General features: G+C 45.1%; 2 protein-coding genes across 9 annotated transcripts in view; one reads left to right on the plus strand and one right to left on the minus strand.

The window, feature by feature from the left end:
- Positions 1-1,736, plus strand: part of LOC144126312 (uncharacterized) — a 30,810-nt gene extending 29,074 nt beyond the window's left edge. Inside the window, exon 3 of the mRNA XM_077660398.1 lies at positions 1,591-1,736. Coding sequence (XP_077516524.1) covers positions 1,591-1,736 — 146 coding nt within the window. The remainder of the gene's footprint in view (positions 1-1,590) is intronic.
- The window catches only part of LOC144124442 (glycoprotein-N-acetylgalactosamine 3-beta-galactosyltransferase 1-like), a 611,040-nt gene that overhangs the window by 310,372 nt on the left and 280,593 nt on the right, over positions 1-20,075 (minus strand). The window lies entirely within an intron of this gene.

Here is a 20,075-nt window from a genome sequence, read left to right on the forward strand (position 1 = left end):
AAGGACTGTATGAAAACAATATACTTGTGTCTTTCGATGTTTGCTCATTGTTCACGAGTGTTCCGGTCGAACTTGCCGTACACGCCTGCAAAGAGGCCCTGAAGAACGATCCATTCTTCCCCGATCGTACGCCGTTGGAAGTTAGCGAGATCACTGAACTCCTTCGCTTCTGTCTGGCTAACACGTATTTCGTTTACAACGGTACGCTGCACAAGCAGATTTTTGGTACTGCTATGGGAGCGTCAATTTCAGTGACGGCTGCCAACCTATACAATGGAAGCCATTGAAAGCAAAGCCCTGAACTCATTCATGCCACGTGCAAAGGTATTCCTGAGGTACGTGGATGACCGTTTTTGCATTCTGAACAAGCAGAATCTACAGAGCTTCCTTGATCATCTCAATGCCACGGAGCCATCTATAAATTTTACCGTGGAAGAGGAAATGAATGGCAGCATCCCGTTTTTGGACTTCAACGTCAAGCGTGACGCGTGCCGCTTAAGTTTTAGCGTGTTCCGAAAGCCGACGCACTCCGGACGGTATCTCGACTTTGAATCGCCCCACCCCTTGGTTCACAAGCGATCAGTTATCTCGTCACTACTGAACCGTGCAAGAAATGTCTGCGCAGACCCGGCAAGCTTCAGCAACGAACTTAAGGTGATAAAAAGGGATCTCGAGCGAAACGGTTACCCCAGGAACCTTGTGAACAATATGTAAAAAAACTTGCAACGCACGAAGGGACAACGAGATGGAACCGCAAAAACCATGAAGCGTGCGGCAGTTCCTTATGTACCTGGAATCAGTGAAACCCTTTCCCGAATCTTCAGGAAGCACGGAGTGCACATTGTTCACGTGCCGACAAGCAAGCTACGTGCCGAAATTGTGAACGTAAAGGACCCCCTGCCACGCGCCAAATTTTCTGGTGTGGTTTACAATGTTCCTTAGAATGACTGCACATTCGTCTATATCGGCGAAACCGGGAACTTCCGGCGACGAATGAAAGATCATCAAGGCGACGTAAGGAACCATCGCGCATCAAAGAACGCTATCGCCGAGCACGTGCAGACCACTGGCCACGAGATAGCCTGGGACGAGGCGTAGATTGTAGCCACAGAAAGGAATAATTTGAAAAGACTGCATCTAGAATCATTAGTCATCCAGACGACGAAAGACACCTTGAACAGGAATCAAGGCTCTCTTCATCATATCTACGCTAAAAGATTAGGAACAATCCTGAAGGGCACGGCAGCTCGTCAACCATGCAGGCTAACCCGTTTGTCTGCTTGCTGCAGCTCATCGGCGTCCTGCTTCTGCTTCCACCTCGGAGCGACTCACCTGCCTCGCCAGCCTCGACCATCGGCTCAAAGTTACTGAAGCATCGCGCATGCCACGTGCCAGCTGCAGTTCATGACAAAGGATTCTAGCGTGGCCTTCCGGTGAAATCCACAATGATAGCCGTGTCGAATCAGCGACACACTGGCGGCGCTGCGAGCTTCCCCGGAGTATATAAGGCCAGGACATCACGCCTCGCGAGCCCAAAGGCACGGCAGCTCGTTAACCATGCACGTCAACCCGTTTGTCTGCTTGGTGCAGCTCATCGGCGTCCTCCTCCTGCTTCCACCTCAGAGCGACTCACCTTCCTCGTCAGCCTCGACCATCGGCTCAGTTACTGGAGCATCGCGCATGCCACGTGCCAGCTGCAGTTCATGACAAAGGATTCCAGCGTGGCCTTCCGGTGAAATCCACAATGATAGCCGTGTCGAATATCAGCGACACACTGGCGGCGCTGCGAGCTTCCCCGGAGTATATAAGGCCAGGACATCACGCCCCGCGAGCCCAAGGGCACGGCAGCTCGTCAAGCATGCACGCTAACCCGTTTGTCTGCTTGGTGCAGGTGAGCAAACGTTATGGAAGATGCATTCGGTCTAATAACCCTTGTTTGATTGTACTGCCGTGCCCTCGGCTTGCGTTTCCGTTGCTTTATGATTTATGCTTGTATCTTTCACAACTGTTATTGCTTGCTGGGGACGTAGACACTAACCCGGGTCCCGACATGTCAGCTTTCTAGGCAGCTGTAGAAAATCGCAGACGACCTGAAGGTTATTAAAAAAGATAGGCTCACTTCCATTGACACCAAATTAGAAAGGCTTTCATTTCTAGACGACAAAGTTTCCACTTGCGTGAAGCAAGTTTCTGCCTTAAAGGAAACAGTAGCGTCCCTTGAATAGAAAATAGATGAACTAGAAAACTAATCGAGAGGAAATAACTTAATCGTGTATGGCATTCCTGAGGACCCGGAGGAAAATATCATTTCACTTGAAAATCTAGATAACGAATAGATATTCAGGGACACACTAAAAATTTAACGGGTTGCAATTGAAAGAATTAATCGGCTAGACAAACCAGAAGCTAGCAAATGCAGACCCGTAATACTGAAGCTTCTGGATTTTCGAGACAAACCTATAATTCTAAGAAACTGTACCAAACTAAAAACGACTGATTACTAGATTGGTGAAGATTTTTCAGCTCGAGTACGTGATATCAGAAGGAAGCTCTGGAAAGTTGGTAAGGAAAAAAAGAATTCAGGACAGAAAGTGTCTGTTGTTTTTGATAAGCTACGCGTCAACAATGATCTGTACCGATGGGGCGACGAGACAGACAGTATTTCTTTGATACGATCATACCCTCAGGCTGCTAACCAAAGAAATGAGATAGACAGCAATGCTTCGTCTGAGCCAGGTGCTCAGACTAGAAACGAAAAAAACGACCCAGCCGAAACTCGCTTACTACGTCCTCGCCACCCAAATCAGCGTCCGAAATAACATTTGCCAACATGAACGTTCGTAGCTTAGTCAACAAAACAACCGAGCTTGAATCATTCCTCCTTTCCGTCAGCCCAGACTTCATTGCAATCACGGAAACATGGTTATCAAGCAATATTAAAGAATGCGAGGTAACTCTCCCCAACTACGCTATAGTCCGAAAAGATAGGTTAACACGTTGCGGGGGAGTTGCTATCCTGATAAAAAAGGAAATTCCATTCTTGGTTCTTCCTGAAGTCAAGGAGGTTGAAGCAATATTTTGCAAACTCTCGTATTCATCGCGATCAGTCTTTATCGGCTGCGTTTATCGCAGCCCATCTTCAAGTATCGACGCACTGCAGTCATTGCATGCCTACATGCTTCGGCACTTCCTTGGAGTCAGATTAATCATGATGGGGGATTTCAATCTGCCTGATATTGACTGGAATACTATGCAGCATCATTCTAAACATGCAGATGTACTCTTTGACATTATGCTAACGTTTAATTTGAGTCAGACAACAAATCAGCCAACGCGTGTACAAGGTAGCAGTTCAAACATACTTGATCTAGTTTTTCTTAGTGGTCACTTTCCTACAGACAAAGCAAAGGTACAGCTTCTAGATGGTATTTCAGATCACAAAATAACACTCTGCAATATCGCCATTCATGACCTGCCAACGCCCTCAAAATCATTCTTATAATTTCCGAATTTTTGCAGAGCAGACGACACCAGCATACTCGACCACCTATCTTACGAATTCTCTTCTTTTGAACAGCTTGCTCTAGACAGTAGCACTGACACTGAAACACTGTGGCAAAGATCCAAACGAATTATAGCTTTTTGCATAACTAACAACGTACCAGTTAAAACTAAGAAAACGAATAAACACAACCCGTGGATAAATCGCGACATCATTCATGCCAAGCGAAAAGTCAAAAGGCTGAGAAAGACAAAATCCAGTCTCAAAGGAAAATCTATTCTCTCAGGTGCAATCAGTACTATGAAACCAAGAATAGAAGTCGCCAAAGCGAACTTTTTTTTCTTGCAAACTAAGTAGCTTCCTGAAAAATTCTCCGCGTAAATTTTGGCAATATTTAAACCCTAAAAAACAAGATACTAAGGTGATGAGTCCTGAAGAAAGCAAATCCAGAGCAAACTTACTGAATAACTACTTTCAGTCGATCATCACTACTGATGATGGAAACCTATCACACTTAACAGCTCCCAACACGTGCCTTCAGCCCCTTACAGTTGATGAGGCTGGTGTACTCAACCTCTTGCTAAAATTAGATTCCAAAAAGAGATCTGGACCCGACAATATACCCAATGCATTTCTAACAAGATATGCGGAATGGATGGCGAAATACTAATCCCTTATTTTCAACAAATCGTTATCGTCATCTTCCCTTCCAGCCGACTGGAAATTGGCCAAAATAATTCCTATCCACAAATCTGGAGATGAAGATCGTCTGTAACTTTAGGCCGATTTCACTTACTAGTACCGCTTGCAAACTACTGGAACACATAATATTGAATCATATAACATCCTTCCTTGAATGTAATAAAATTATATCGCCGTTTCAGCACGGATTTCGCAAAAAACTATCTACCGTCACGCAGCTCGTCGAACTTATACAAGACGTTTCACTAAGCATCGGCCATAAAAACAAACTGACCTAATTTTACCAGACTTTCCTAAAGCATTTGATCGTTTATCCAAAAAATACTAATTCTAAAGTTGGAATCTACAGTTTTCGAAGGACCAATCATTAACTGGATTAAATACTACTTAGCTAATAGATCACAATTCGTAGAATTCAACCATGAAAAGTCTAACATAACTGAAGTTACGTCCGGTGTGCCCCAGGGGAGTGTTCTCTCGCCTGTTTTATTCATTACCTTCATCAATGATTTACCTGCTATCATTCCTATCCGAATGAGACTTTTTGCTAACGATTGCATACTGTACCATGAAATTAACTCTCCATATGACCACACAACGCTTAACAATGGACTACAGACTGTATCTGATTGGTGCGCTAAATGGCAAATGAGTATTAATATCGAAAAATCAGCCATCTAGCGAATTACCAGGAAACATAACGTATCGGACTTTTCATACACACTGAACAATATCCCGCTTCCCGCAGTTACACAGCATAAATACCTTGGTTTAATTTTATCATCTTATCTGAAATGGAACCTGCACGTGAACTTCATTACGTCATCTGCACTGAAACGACTTTTCTTTCTCAAGAGGCGCCTCCGAGACGCGCCGTCAGACATTAAATTACTTTCCTACAATACTTTCGTGAGACCTGTACTTGAATATGCGAATATAGCCTGGTTTCCGTTTGCAGATAAACTGTTAAAGAAACTAGAGGGAGTTCAAAGGAAAGCTGTAAGATTTATCTACAACAAATACAGACAAACTGAATCGCAAACAGAACTCATAAACCACGCTGGAATACTTACGTTACAAAACCGCGCCAGGCTTGCATGACATAGACTACTTTATCAACTTATTCACAACATGGTGAACATAGATTGTACAAGGTATATTTCAAAATCAGAAACAAGAACAACGAGACATAAGCACTCAAAAACATTGGAAGAATATCGATTCAACACAGACTGTTTTAGACATTATTTTTTTTCGTCAGCCATTCGAGAATGGAATAACCTACCATAAAGTGTAACCATCTCATCTTTAGAAAAATTTTTAGAGACATATGAGGCGCACCTACTAGCTTTACAATGTGCATTATGAACACCATTTCGTCAGCTCCGGTGCTCTGTTTGAATTAATGAAAATTGTTCTTTCTAATGTGTAAGGCATTTATGTTCTTGTTTCTATTCCCATGTATTGTTGCTACCATGTTGTTTCTCACCGATTATTATTATTGCTATTAAACCTAACAGCCTCTGTTCACATATAGTTGCAACACTGTGTTTTATGTACCTGCTTTGTTGAATACTGTTTTTGCCCATCCTGCGATGATCCCGATTGGGATTGGCAGTATTTCTAAATAAATAAATAAAAATAAAATAATGCCGCCTTTTTTTTTGACAGTCATATTGTGAACAAGGGTCCCATACGGGACCCGAAACGTCATTTTCGTTTGTTTTTGACTTGGTCAGTGACCCAAACTTCACCCTGTTATTTTGATATTAAACTGAGCATTGTGTCTTACGTGCAGTCGCATAGCGATGGAGACACTCCAGGATTCAGGTTTCAAAAAGAGATTCAGCCTAATGTAGAGCTGGAACCTCAACTGGTCATTCCGACAAATAAGAATGTTAGGTGGCATTGTTGTACCCTTGAACATTGGTGATGACAAGGATGCCATTCAAATGGGCTTTTTCGTAGAAAGTGAGGGGGCAACTTCAACGGCTGTTGGGGAGGGGGTGTAATGTTAGCTGCCGAGCAGTGAGGGGCGGGGCATGGGGTTCCAATAGCTGTCAAGGCCCGACTCGGAGCCGAGCACAAAGCACATATTTCGTGGGGTGCCGATTGTTTTGTCGACCATCTGAACTTGGCTGAGTAAACGATAAAGGGACAGGTGCGAAACTTGCAAGGCTGCCTTTGCATGGTTCTAAGCTAGCCAGCCAAACGACACGGAGCCGCCACCTCTTTCAGGTGCCCACAATACCTCGCCGTGGAACACGGCCCACGTTTAGTTCCCTTTTCTTCCGCCCATCCGTTTTCACTGCTTGTGACTGGGCTCAATGAGAAGACCCACGCTGACGAAGCCCAAAATATGGCCTGACTGAAACAGGATAACCTTTCAACAGCAAAACCTGGCTTGTGCTGTGCAGCCGAATCTATAAAACAATGCTGTAACGAATGCCAAGACGCAATTTTGTTTCGGACGTGCTACAAATGACACTGAAGCAAGAGTATTAGACTCCCACAGCGTGTGACACCTTGTGGCCACGGACCCTGAATTTCCCACTCCACCGCTGTCAAAATGTGGCTGTACAGACCAAAGTATTCATTCTACAGTAAAATTTTGCGTTCGGTGGACCGGAATCTATCACACACTGCTTGGTTGAATGCCGAGATCCAATTTTGTTTTCGGACGTGCAAAAAAGACACAGAAGAACAAGTATGAAACTCTTGCAGCCTGTTTGGGACCAAGGTCCCCGAGTTTAACACTGCACGGCTGTCGAAACCGGGCTGTACAGAACAAAGTATTCATACTACAGTAAAATATTGCGTGTGCGGTGGACCAGAATCTATCCCACACTGCTTGATTGAATGCCCAGACGCAATTTTGTTTTCGGACGTGCTAAAAAAGACACAGAGGAACAAGTATTAAACTCTTGCAGCCTGTTTGGGACCACGGTCCCTTAATTTCCCACTGCACCGCTGTCGAAATGTGGCTGTACAGAACAAAGTATTCATTCTACACTAAAATATTGCGTGTGCGGTGGACCAGAATCTATCCCACACTGCTTGATTGAATACCCAGATGCAATTTTGTTTTCGGACGTGCCGAAAAAGACACAGAAGAACGACTATTAAACTCTTGCAGTCTGTTTGGGACCAAGGTGCCTGAATTTCCCACTGCACCGCTGTCGAAATGTGGCTGTACAGAACAAAGTATTCATTCTACAGTAAAATATTGCGTGTGCGATGGACCAGAATCTATCCCAAATTGCTTGATTGAATGCCCAGGTGCAATTTTGTTTTGGGACGTGCTAAAAAAGACACAGAAGGACGAGTTTTAAACTACCGCTGCCTGTCAACCTTTGTGACCACATGCCCTGATTTTTCCACTGCACAGCTGTCAGAACATCGCTGTACGGAGAGAGATATTGTTTCTACAATGAAATGTTACTTTTGCGATGCAGCGGAACCTATCCAACCCTGCTCCGCCGCGGTGGCTGAGTGGTTATGGCGCTCGGCTGCTGGCCCGAAAGATGCGGGTTCGATCCCGCCGCTGTGGCCGAATTTCGATGGAGACGAAATTCTAGAGGCCCGTGTGCTGTGCGATGTCAGTGCACGTTAAAGAACACCAGGTGGTCGAAATTTCCGGAGCCCTTCGCTACGTCCCTTTGGGACGTTAAACCCCCATATACCATTAACCTATCAAACCCTGCTTTATATTCGATGCCCAGATGCAATATCCTTTCGGACGTGCTACAAATGACACTGAAGAGTTTAAAACTCCGGCAGCGTGTGACACCTTGTGGCCACGAAGCCTGAATTTCCTACTGCACAGTTGTGAAAATGTGGCTGTACAGAAACGAAATATTCTTTCTACAATGAAATTTTGCTTGCGCGATGCAGCGGAATCTATCCAACCCTGCTTTATGGGATGCCCAGATGCAATTTGTTTCGGGGCGTGTTAAAAAAGACACAGAAGGAGGAGTTTTAAACTTTCGCAGCCTGTCACACCTTGTGACCACGTCCTCTGAATTTCCCACTGCACAGCTGTCAAAATGTGGCTGTACAGAACAAATAATTCTTTCACGACCCCGCACGCTGCACCATGCTCAACCCGCTGCTGACGTTACAGGTTCTGCTGTTCTGGCTGCCTGCTGCTGAATGCCCCTTCCCTCAAGTCCCGTCAACCGTTTGCGGTGCGGAGTGCGCAGCCAACGACCGTCTGCTCGGCACTGTACTCAACGACTCTGCGATCCTAGCCCGGATACCTCTGCTCGCCTGGCAATCCATTCCTTCATCGACGTCATTAATCACCGGACCCGCCCACGCAGCATATATACCGCGACCCGCCGCGGATCACCTGGGGCACGACACCGCACGCTGCACCATTACAGGTTGGTTACCAGAACAATTCCAATGAATGTAAAAGTAGCAACCGCGGCCTTGTAGCGGTGTTTTGCCCCTATGTGATCAAGTGGCGTAGCGCTGAGCCAATGTGTTGTGACTGTATATTATCCCACCTGTTATCCCAACTGATGTTAAGCCTATCAGGAGACGTGGAGCTCAACCCAGGGCCACCGACATTATTTGACAATTCATCCGTTCTAGAAGCCCTCAAAAGCCTTGAGGACGCACAGGTCAGCTTATCTACTGAGCTAAAAGGACTTAATTCTACGCAAGACAACCACGGAAAACTAATATCCGAGCTAAACAACAGAATTTCTTTCTTGGAATTTGCTCATAAGAAGGACCCAGCTGATTCGAAAATAGAAGCAACTAACGAAATAAAACGTGAACTTGCAGTCCTTCAGGCCGCCAATATTGACGCAAGCAATCGTATGCGAAGAAACAACTTACTTTTCTTTGGCCTGAAGAACTGCGAAAAAGAAAGTTGGGAAGAGTCTGAAAAACAGGTGCTCTACTGAGCTTGGTGTGCAACAAGACGCAGGTAGTACATAACGTGCACATCGACTCGGAAAATACTGTACGGATAAACAGCGCCCAATAATTATTAAATTAGCTCATTTAAAACAAAAGAAAACATTCTGTCGTGTGGGCCCAACGGTCTACGCAATCAGAGAAGATTTTGCCCCTGAAACTCATTTTGCTCGTTCCAAACTGCTGCAGTCCATCCGCCCCAAAAATTTGCCTTCAAACTAAGTCCAGATAAACTGCACGTTGGAAAAAAGTGCTTTACATACAACCCCACAACTGACACGGTGACAGAATGTACGGCACCTGTTCCCAACGCCGATGGTAGTGAATGACGCGCTACGAATCATGTTCACAAGTGACGTCCTGCATCTTACCTCGACATCCATATCGAATTCACCAACAGAAGGAGCGTAATTCCAAAGCGTGACCAGCTTCTTAGCTTCAATCGACGACATTGACGCGCTCATTATCATTCTAACTAAAACCTGGTAAACTGAAGATGCCCTCGACAACGAAGTGCTTCCCGCTAACCTTAACTTCACCATGCACCGTCGTGATGGCAGCAGCCGTAGAGGGGGTGGCGTTCTAATGGCTGTAAGAAATACATTGTCATCATCCTTAGTGTACCACGACGACGTACTCCAATTATCATGGGTTTGTGTTCATACCTCAACTGTGAAATCTATAATTGGCAATTGTTACGGGCCGCCCGATTATGGGCCATCTTTCAGCAACTCTCTCTACACTAGTTTAGCATATATTAGGGTTAACTACCCCAAATCATCTATTTTTCTATTTGGCGATTTCAATATTCCCCAGATTAACTGGCCTCTACTTAGCGTACCTGGTAAATCGCACTCCAGTGAGTCCAAGCGATTCCTCGATCTAACCCTTGATTTAAGTCTCCATCAAGCCATAACACTTCTGACGAGAGAGCATAACACCCTTGACCTCTTGCTGACGTGCGGTCCTGAAGACATTAAAGGCGTAGCTGCTGCTCTTCCTGGACTCAGTGATCATGCCATTCTACACATTTCCATATCACTACTGCTGAAAGTTAGATCAACCGCTGAAAAGATAATCTTCAATTACAATAAAGCGAACTTCGATGCTATCAACGCGGAACTTACACGGTATTATGAACATTTCAGCGAGTCTTATCTATCAACAGTTATTAATAACTGGGAATTATACAAAACAACAATGATAAACCTCAGGAACAAATACATTCCAAAAATAAATATTAGGTCCGATCATCACAACCAGTGGTTTACCGCAAGCCTGAAACGTCTCCTAAACAGGAAAAAGCGCCTTTATCGATCAGCAAAATTCTAACTCCCCTACTACATGGGACCGATATTATCAATGTGCAAACAAGTATATTGAAAGCATAACTGCTGCAAAAAATAAAGTCTTTTCCACCGATCTACGTAGAATTCTACACTCGAACCCCAGCAAATTCTGGCGCATTCTATCCCTTAGGTCTCGCCCGAACCAAATAGCGCTTATGGGAACTGATGGAGAACCAGTCGAAGCAGATCAGTGTGCAAGCGTTTTGAACCGTTATTTCGTCTCGGTGTTTTCTCTTGTAAGCAACTCTACCGCCATAACTCCACCATAGTACTCATCAGTTGCGATGCCTATGATCCAGGTTGATGTCAATGGCATCAGTAACCTTATTTATTCTCTAAAACTGTCTTCGTCAGCAGGATGTGACCATATCAATAGTAAACTACTAAAAACACATCAGCGACCTCGGCCCAGATACTACACTTGAACTTTACCCAGTCTTTGCAATCCGAGGAACTTCCGGATGATTGGAAAATTGCCCAAATCATCCCAGTCTTTAAATCCGGTGACTGCAAATTAGCCTCTAACTACCGTCCTATTTCTTTAACCAGTGTGCCATCAAAATTACTCGAACACATTATATCCACGAACCTAATGGCACATCTTGAATCTAACCACTTTCTTTAGTCGCACCAGCATGGTTTTAGGAAACATCGTTCATGTGAAACCCAGCTTGCCGAGTTCATACACGATTTGTTCGAATCCATGGATGACAACCTCCAAATAGATGCTATATTCCTTGATCACTCCAAAGCATTTGATCGGGTCCCCCATAATCATTTACTTCACAAACTTCCATCAGTACGGATTCCCGTCAACCTAATCCGTTGGATCGAAAATTTTATTTCAGGGCGCAAGCAGTTCACTGCTACAAATGGTAGCCACTCTCCTCTTTCCAATTTAACATCGGGAGTCCCTCAGTGCGCCGGTCTGTCACAACTACTATTTCTAATTTACATTAATGACCTCCGTTGCAATATCAATTCCGAATTACGGTTTTTTGCCGACGATTGCGTCATATACAGAGAGATTAGGGCGTATAACGATTCATCTTTGCTTCAGTCCGACCTTGACACACTCTCCTCTTGGTGCGATAAATCCCTTCTCTCCTGAAGCATTAACAAATGCAAATACATGTCGTTCACCAAAAAACGCACAGTGAATCAGCATAAATAGTTTATTGGCTCATTTTTAATTGACGCCGCATTCTGCTACAGATATCTTGACCTCCATCTAACAATAACGCTATTATGGGTAACAGAAGTTCAGAATATTTGCACTGAAGCCTCTCGCACACTCGGATACCTGCGCCGTAACTTGAAGGCCGCATCCCCTGACATAAAAAAACTAGCATATATAACATTCATTCGCCCAAAACTAGAAAAATGCGTCATCTATTTGGCACCCACCACAACCATGCCTCGCCGCTGACCTTGAAGCCATACAGAATCGCGCCATCCGATTTATAACATCTTGCTACTCAAGGAAAACCAGTGTCACCGCGCTGAAACACTCCCTTGCCATTCCATGACTGGAGTCACGCAGCATCATATCTCGCCTCAGCCTTCTTCATCATTTCTATTATCACCCACGCGCGAGACACGAAAAGCTACAGCCCCCGCACAGGACGTCTAGCCGCCTAAGCCATGGCCACGATTTGTTCGAATCCATGGATGACAACCTCCAAATAGAAGCTATATTCCTTGATTACTCCAAAGCATTTGATCGGGTACCCCATAATCATTTACTTCACAAACATTCACCATTAGGAATTCCCGTCAACCTAATCCGTTGGATCGAAAATTTTATTTCAGGGCGCAAGCAGTTTATAGCCCGAGATAAACTAAGTGCCATTTGCAAAAGAACCCTGCCCGCCGAATAGCGTCGCCATTATCCGCAGTGTAACATTCGTCACCGGAAAAATTTGTTAAATGCACTGAGGGCATCGTGTACAGCATCCGGCTATCCTGTGGAAAGCAGTACGTGGGACAGTCCGGTAGGTGCCTCAACGAAAGGCTTCGTGAGCACAACAACATGAAGTCATTAACGGGCAGCAACATGGCCGTGCACAGAAGGAGTGCGGGTGCGTGCCATTTCTGAATAAATGATCTGTCGTTCCCAGAAGCAGAGATAAATTCATCAGAGAAATCTTTAAAGCTACACAGATAGCTACTTTGCGTGATCTGTGTGTCAGCGAGCCTTCTATATTCTTATCGAAACCTGAAATGAGATTCCAAAGTTTCCAATACCTTTATCTTCTTATACTTTTTTCCTTTGAATTTCTTCATTACAATTTTTTCCGCTTCCGAGCCTTGGCGCATGCGCTCGGTCATTAGGCTCAGGACACGGTCCACACGGTTTTGGTGTTTTTCCTTTAGTCGGAAGTTAGCGCTCGTGCTGTGTATTCTGTCTTCGTCCGTCGTCTTGTTTTGGCGCTCCTTTTCTCACAGAAAGTATTCTTTCTAAAGTAAATTGTTACCTGTGAGGTGGAGCGGAATCTATCCCACACTGCTTGATTGAATGCAGAGATGCAATTTTGTTTCGGGACGTGCAACAGAGCACACAGAAGAAGGAGTTGTAAACTCCCGCAGCCTGTCACACGTTGTGACTACGGTCCCTGTATTTCCCACTCCACAGCTGTCAAAATGTAGCTGTACAGAACAAAGTATTCTTTCTGCAGTAAAATGTTGCGTGTGCGGTGGAGCGGAATCCATCCCACACTGCTTGATTGAATGCCCAGATACAATTTTGTTTCGGGACTTGCAACAAAGCACACAGAAGAAGGAGTTTTAAACTCCCGCATCATGTCACACCTTGTGATCACGCTCCCTGTATTTCCCACTGCACCGATGTCAATATGTGGCTGTACAGAACAAAGTATTCTTTCTACAGTAAAATGTTGCGTGTGCGGTGGAGCGGAATATATCCCACACAGATCGACTGAATGCCCAGATGCAATTTTGTTTCGGGACTTCCAACAAAGCACACAGAAGAAGGAGTTTTAAGCTCCCGCATCATGTCACACCTTGTGATCATGCTCCCTGTATTTCCCACTGCACCGCTGTCAAAATGTGGCTGTACAGAACAAAGTATTCTTTCTACAGTAAAATGTTGTGTGTGCGTTCGAGCGGAATCTATTCCACACTGCTTGATTGATAGCCCACATGCATTTTGTTTCCGGGCGTCCAACAAAGCACACAGAAGCAGGAGTTTTCAAGTCCCGCAGCCTGTCACACCTTGTGACCACGGTCCCAGTATTTCCCACTACACAGCTGTCAAAATGTGGCGGTACAGAACAAAGTATTCTTTCTACAGTAAAATGTTGCCTGTGTGTGGAGCGGAATCTACCCCACACTGCTTGACTGAATGCAGAGATGCAATTTCGTTTTGGACATGCTGCAAGTGACACTGAAGAAAGAGTTTTAAACTCCCACAGCGTGTGACACCTTGTGACCACGGTCCCTTAATTTCCCACTGCACCGCTGTCAAAATCTGCCTGTACAGAACAAAGTATTCTTTCACATTAAAATGTTGCCTGTGTGGTGGAGCGGAATCTACCCCACACTGCTTGACTGAATGCCGAGATGCAATTTCGTTTTGGACATGCTACAAGTGACACTGAAGAGAGAGTTTTAAACTCCCACAGGGTGTGACACCTCGTGACCACGGTCCCTTAATTTCCCACTGCACCGCTGCCAAAATCTGACTGTACAGAACAAAGTATTCTTTCTACAGCAATATGTTGCCTGTGTGGTGGAGCGGAATCGACCCCACAATGCTTGACTGAATGCCTAGATGCAATTTCGTTTTGGACCTGCTACAAGTGACACTGAAGAAAGAGTTTTAAACTCCCACAGCGTGTGACACCTTGTGACCACGGTCCCTTAATTTCCCACTCCACCGCTGTCAAAATCTGGCTGTACAGAACAAAGTATTCTTTCTACAGTAAAATATTGCCCGTGCGGTGGAGCGGAATCTACCCCACACTGCTTTACTGAATGCAGAGATGCAATTTCGTTTTGGACATGCTACAAGTGACACTAAAGAAAGAGTTTTAAACTCCCACAGCGTGTGACACCTTGTGAACACGGACAGTGAATTTCCCACTGCACCGCTGTCAAAATCTGACTCTACAGAACAAAGTGTTCTTTCTACAGTAAAATGTTGCCCGTGCGGAGGAGCGGAATCTACCCCACACTGCTTGACTGAATGCTGAGATGCAATTTCGTTTTGGACATGCTACAAGTGACACGAAAGAAAGAGTTTTTAACTCCAACAGCGCGTGACACCTTGTGACCACGGACACTGAATTTCCCACTGCACCGCTGTCAACATCTGACTGTACAGAACAAAGTATTCTTTCACAATAAAATGTTGCCCGTGCGGGGGAGCGGAATCTACCCCACACTGCTTGACTGAATGCCGAGATGCAATTTCGATTTGGACATGCTACAAGTGACCCTGAAGACAGAGTTTTAAACTCCCACAACGTGTGACACCTTGTGATTAGGACACTGAATTTCCCACTGCACCGCTGTCAAAATCTGACTGTACAGAACAAAGTATTCTTTCTGCAGTAAAATGTTGCCTGTGTTGTGGAGCGGAATCTACGCCACACTGCTTCCCTGAATGCCGAGATGAAATTTCGTTTTGGACATGCTACAAGTGACACTGAAAAAGAGTTTGAAACTCCCACAGCGTGTGACACCTTGTGACCACGGACACTGAATTTCCCACTGCACCGCTGTCAAAATCTGCCTGTACAGAACAAAGTATTCTTTCACAATAAAATGTTGCCCGTGCGGTGGAGCGGAATCTACCCCACACTGCTTGACTGAATGCCGAGATGCAATTTCGTTTTGGACATGCTACAAGTGACACTGAAGAAAGAGTTTTAATCTCCCACAGCGTGTGACACCTTGTGACCACGGACACTGAATTTTCCACTGCACCGCTGTCACAATCTGGCTGTACAGAACAAAGTATTCTTTCTACAGTAAAATGTTGCCTGTGTGGTGGGGCGGAATCTACCCCACACTGCTTGACTGAATGCCGAGATGCAATTTTGTTTTTGACATGCTACAAGAGACACTGAAGAAAGAGTTTTAAGCTCTCACAGCGTGTGACACCTTGTGACCACGGTCCCTTAATTTCCCACTGCACCGCTGTCAAAATCTGGCTGTACACAATGTATTCTTTCACATTAAAATGTTGCCTGTGTGGTGGAGCGGAATCTACCCCACACTGCTTGACTGAATGCCGAGATGCAATTTCGTTTTGGACATGCTACAAGTGACACTGAAGAGAGAGTTTTAAACTCCCACAGGGTGTGACACCTCGTGACCACGGTCCCTTAATTTCCCACTGCACCGCTGCCAAAATCTGACTGTACAGAACAAAGTATTCTTTCTACAGCAATATGTTGCCTGTGTGGTGGAGCGGAATCGACCCCACAATGCTTGACTGAATGCCTAGATGCAATTTCGTTTTGGACCTGCTACAAGTGACACTGAAGAAAGAGTTTTAAACTCCCACAGCGTGTGACACCTTGTGACCACGGTCCCTTAATTTCCCACTCCACCGCTGTCAAAATCTGGCTGTACAGAACAAAGTATTCTTTCTACAGTAAAATATTGCCCGTGCGGTGGAGCGGAATCTACCCCACACTGCTTTACTGAATGCAGAGATGCAATTTCGTTTTGGACATGCTACAAGTGACACTAAAGAAAGAGTTTTAAACTCCCACAGCGTGTGACACCTTGTGAACACGGACAGTGAATTTCCCACTGCACCGCTGTCAAAATCTGACTCTACAGAACAAAGTGTTCTTTCTACAGTAAAATGTTGCCCGTGCGGAGGAGCGGAATCTACCCCACACTGCTTGACTGAATGCTGAGATGCAATTTCGTTTTGGACATGCTACAAGTGACACGAAAGAAAGAGTTTTTAACTCCAACAGCGCGTGACACCTTGTGACCACGGACACTGAATTTCCCACTGCACCGCTGTCAACATCTGACTGTACAGAACAAAGTATTCTTTCACAATAAAATGTTGCCCGTGCGGGGGAGCGGAATCTACCCCACACTGCTTGACTGAATGCCGAGATGCAATTTCGATTTGGACATGCTACAAGTGACCCTGAAGACAGAGTTTTAAACTCCCACAACGTGTGACACCTTGTGATTAGGACACTGAATTTCCCACTGCACCGCTGTCAAAATCTGACTGTACAGAACAAAGTATTCTTTCTGCAGTAAAATGTTGCCTGTGTTGTGGAGCGGAATCTACGCCACACTGCTTCCCTGAATGCCGAGATGAAATTTCGTTTTGGACATGCTACAAGTGACACTGAAAAAGAGTTTGAAACTCCCACAGCGTGTGACACCTTGTGACCACGGACACTGAATTTCCCACTGCACCGCTGTCAAAATCTGCCTGTACAGAACAAAGTATTCTTTCACAATAAAATGTTGCCCGTGCGGTGGAGCGGAATCTACCCCACACTGCTTGACTGAATGCCGAGATGCAATTTCGTTTTGGACATGCTACAAGTGACACTGAAGAAAGAGTTTTAATCTCCCACAGCGTGTGACACCTTGTGACCACGGACACTGAATTTTCCACTGCACCGCTGTCACAATCTGGCTGTACAGAACAAAGTATTCTTTCTACAGTAAAATGTTGCCTGTGTGGTGGGGCGGAATCTACCCCACACTGCTTGACTGAATGCCGAGATGCAATTTTGTTTTTGACATGCTACAAGAGACACTGAAGAAAGAGTTTTAAGCTCTCACAGCGTGTGACACCTTGTGACCACGGTCCCTTAATTTCCCACTGCACCGCTGTCAAAATCTGGCTGTACACAATGTATTCTTTCACATTAAAATGTTGCCCGTGCGGTGGAGCGGAATCTACCCCACACTGCTTGACTGAATGCCGAGATGCAATTTCGTTTTGGACATGCTACAAGTGACACTGAAGAAAGAGTTTTAAACTCCCACAGCGTGTGACACCTTGTGACCACGGTCCCTTAATTTCCCACTGCACCGCTGCAAAAATCTCACTTTACAGAACAAAGTATTCTTTCACATTAAAATGTCGCCTGTGTGGTGGAACGGAATCTACCCCACATTGCTTGACTGAATGCCGAGATGCAATTTCGTTTTGGACATGCTACAAGTGCCACTGAAGAAAGAGTTTTCAACTCCCACAGCGTGTGACACCTTGTGACCACGGTCCCTTAATTTCCCACTGCACCGCTGTCAAAATCTGGCTGTACAGAACAAAGTTTTCTTTCACATTAAAATGTTGCCTGTGTGGTGGAGCGGAGTCTGCCCCACAGTGCTTGACTGAATGCAGAGATGCAATTTCGTTTTGGACGTGCTACAAGTGACACTGAAGAAAGAGCTTTAAATTACCACAGCTTGTGACACCTTGTGACCACGGTCCCTTATTTCCCACTGCACCGCTGTCAAAATCTGGCTGTACAGAACAAAGTATTCTTTCTACAGTATAATGTTGCCCGTGCAGGGGAGCGGAATCTACAACACACTGCTTGACTGAATGCCGAGATGCAATTTCGTTTTGGACATGCTACAAGTGACACTGAAGAAAGAGTTTTAATCTCCCACAGCGTGTGACACCTTGTGATTAGGACACTGAATTTCCCACTGCACCGCTGTCAAAATCTGACTGTACAGAACAAAGTATTCTTTCTACAGTAAAATGTTGCCTGTGTGGTGGAGCGGAATCTACCCCACACTGCTTCATTGAATGCCGAGATGAAATTTCGTTTTGGACATGCTACAAGTGACACTGAAAAAGAGTGAAACTCCCACAGCGTGTGACACCTTGTGACCACGGACACTGAATTTCCCACTGCACCACTGTCAAAATCTGCCTGTACAGAACAAAGTATTCTTTCACAATAAAATGTTGCCCGTGCGGTGGAGCGGTATCTACCCCACACTGCTTGACTGAATGCCGAGATGCAGTTTCGTTTTGGACATGCTACAAGTGACACTGAAGAAAGAGTTTTAAACTCCCACAGCGTGTGACACCTTGTGACCACGGTCCCTTAATTTCCCACTGCACCGCTGTCAAAATCTGGCTGTACAGAACAAAGTATTCTTTCACATTAAAATGTTGCCCGTGCGGTGGAGCGGAATCTACCCCACACTGCTTGACTGAATGCCGAGATGCAATTTCGTTTTGGACATGCTACAAGTGACACTGAAGAAAGAGTTTTAATCTCCCACAGCGTGTGACACCTTGTGACCACGGACACTGAATTTTCCACTGCACCGCTGTCACAATCTGGCTGTACAGAACAAAGTATTCTTTCTACAGTAAAATTTTGCCTGTGTGGTGGAGCGGAATCTACCCCACACTGCTTGACTGAATGCCGAGATGCAATTTCGTTTTTGACATGCTACAAGTGACACTGAAGAAAGAGTTTTAAGCTCCCACAGCGTGTGACACCTTGTGACCACGGTCCCTTAATTTCCCACAGCACCGCTGTCAAAATCTGGCTGTACACAAAGTATTCTTTATCATTAAAATGTTGCCCGTGCGGTGGAGCGGAATCTACCTTACACTGCTTGACTGAATGCCGAGATGCTATTTCGTTTTGGACATGCTACAAGTGACACTGAAGAAAGAGTTTTAAACTGCCACAGCGTGTGACACCTTGTGACCACGGTCCCTTAATTTCCCTCTGCACCGCTGCAAAAATCTCACTTTACAGAACAAAGTATTCTTTCACATTAAAATGTCGCCTGTGTGGTGGAACGGAATCTACCCCACATTGCTTGACTGAATGCCGAGATGCAATTTCGTTTTGGACATGCTACAAGTGCCACTGAAGAAAGAGTTTTCAACTCCCACAGCGTGTGACACCTTGTGACCACGGTCCCTTAATTTCCCACTGCACCGCTGTCAAAATCTGGCTGTACAGAACAAAGTTTTCTTTCACATTAAAATGTTGCCTGTGTGGTGGAGCGGAGTCTACCCCACAGTGCTTGACTGAATGCAGAGATGCAATTTCGTTTTGGACGTGCTACAAGTGACACTGAAGAAAGAGCTTTAAATTACCACAGCTTGTGACACCTTGTGACCACGGTCCCTTATTTCCCACTGCACCGCTGTCAAAATCTGGCTGTACAGAACAAAGTATTCTTTCTACAGTATAATGTTGCCCGTGCAGGGGAGCGGAATCTACAACACACTGCTTGACTGAATGCCGAGATGCAATTTCGTTTTGGACATGCTACAAGTGACACTGAAGAAAGAGTTTTAATCTCCCACAGCGTGTGACACCTTGTGATTAGGACACTGAATTTCCCACTGCACCGCTGTCAAAATCTGACTGTACAGAACAAAGTATTCTTTCTACAGTAAAACGTTGCCTGTGTGGTGGAGCGGAATCTACCCCACACTGCTTCATTGAATGCCGAGATGAAATTTCGTTTTGGACATGCTACAAGTGACACTGAAAAAGAGTGAAACTCCCACAGCGTGTGACACCTTGTGACCACGGACACTGAATTTCCCACTGCACCACTGTCAAAATCTGCCTGTACAGAACAAAGTA

This window comes from Amblyomma americanum, chromosome 3 (assembly GCF_052857255.1).
Source record: "Amblyomma americanum isolate KBUSLIRL-KWMA chromosome 3, ASM5285725v1, whole genome shotgun sequence".
NCBI lineage: Eukaryota > Metazoa > Arthropoda > Arachnida > Ixodida > Ixodidae > Amblyomma > Amblyomma americanum.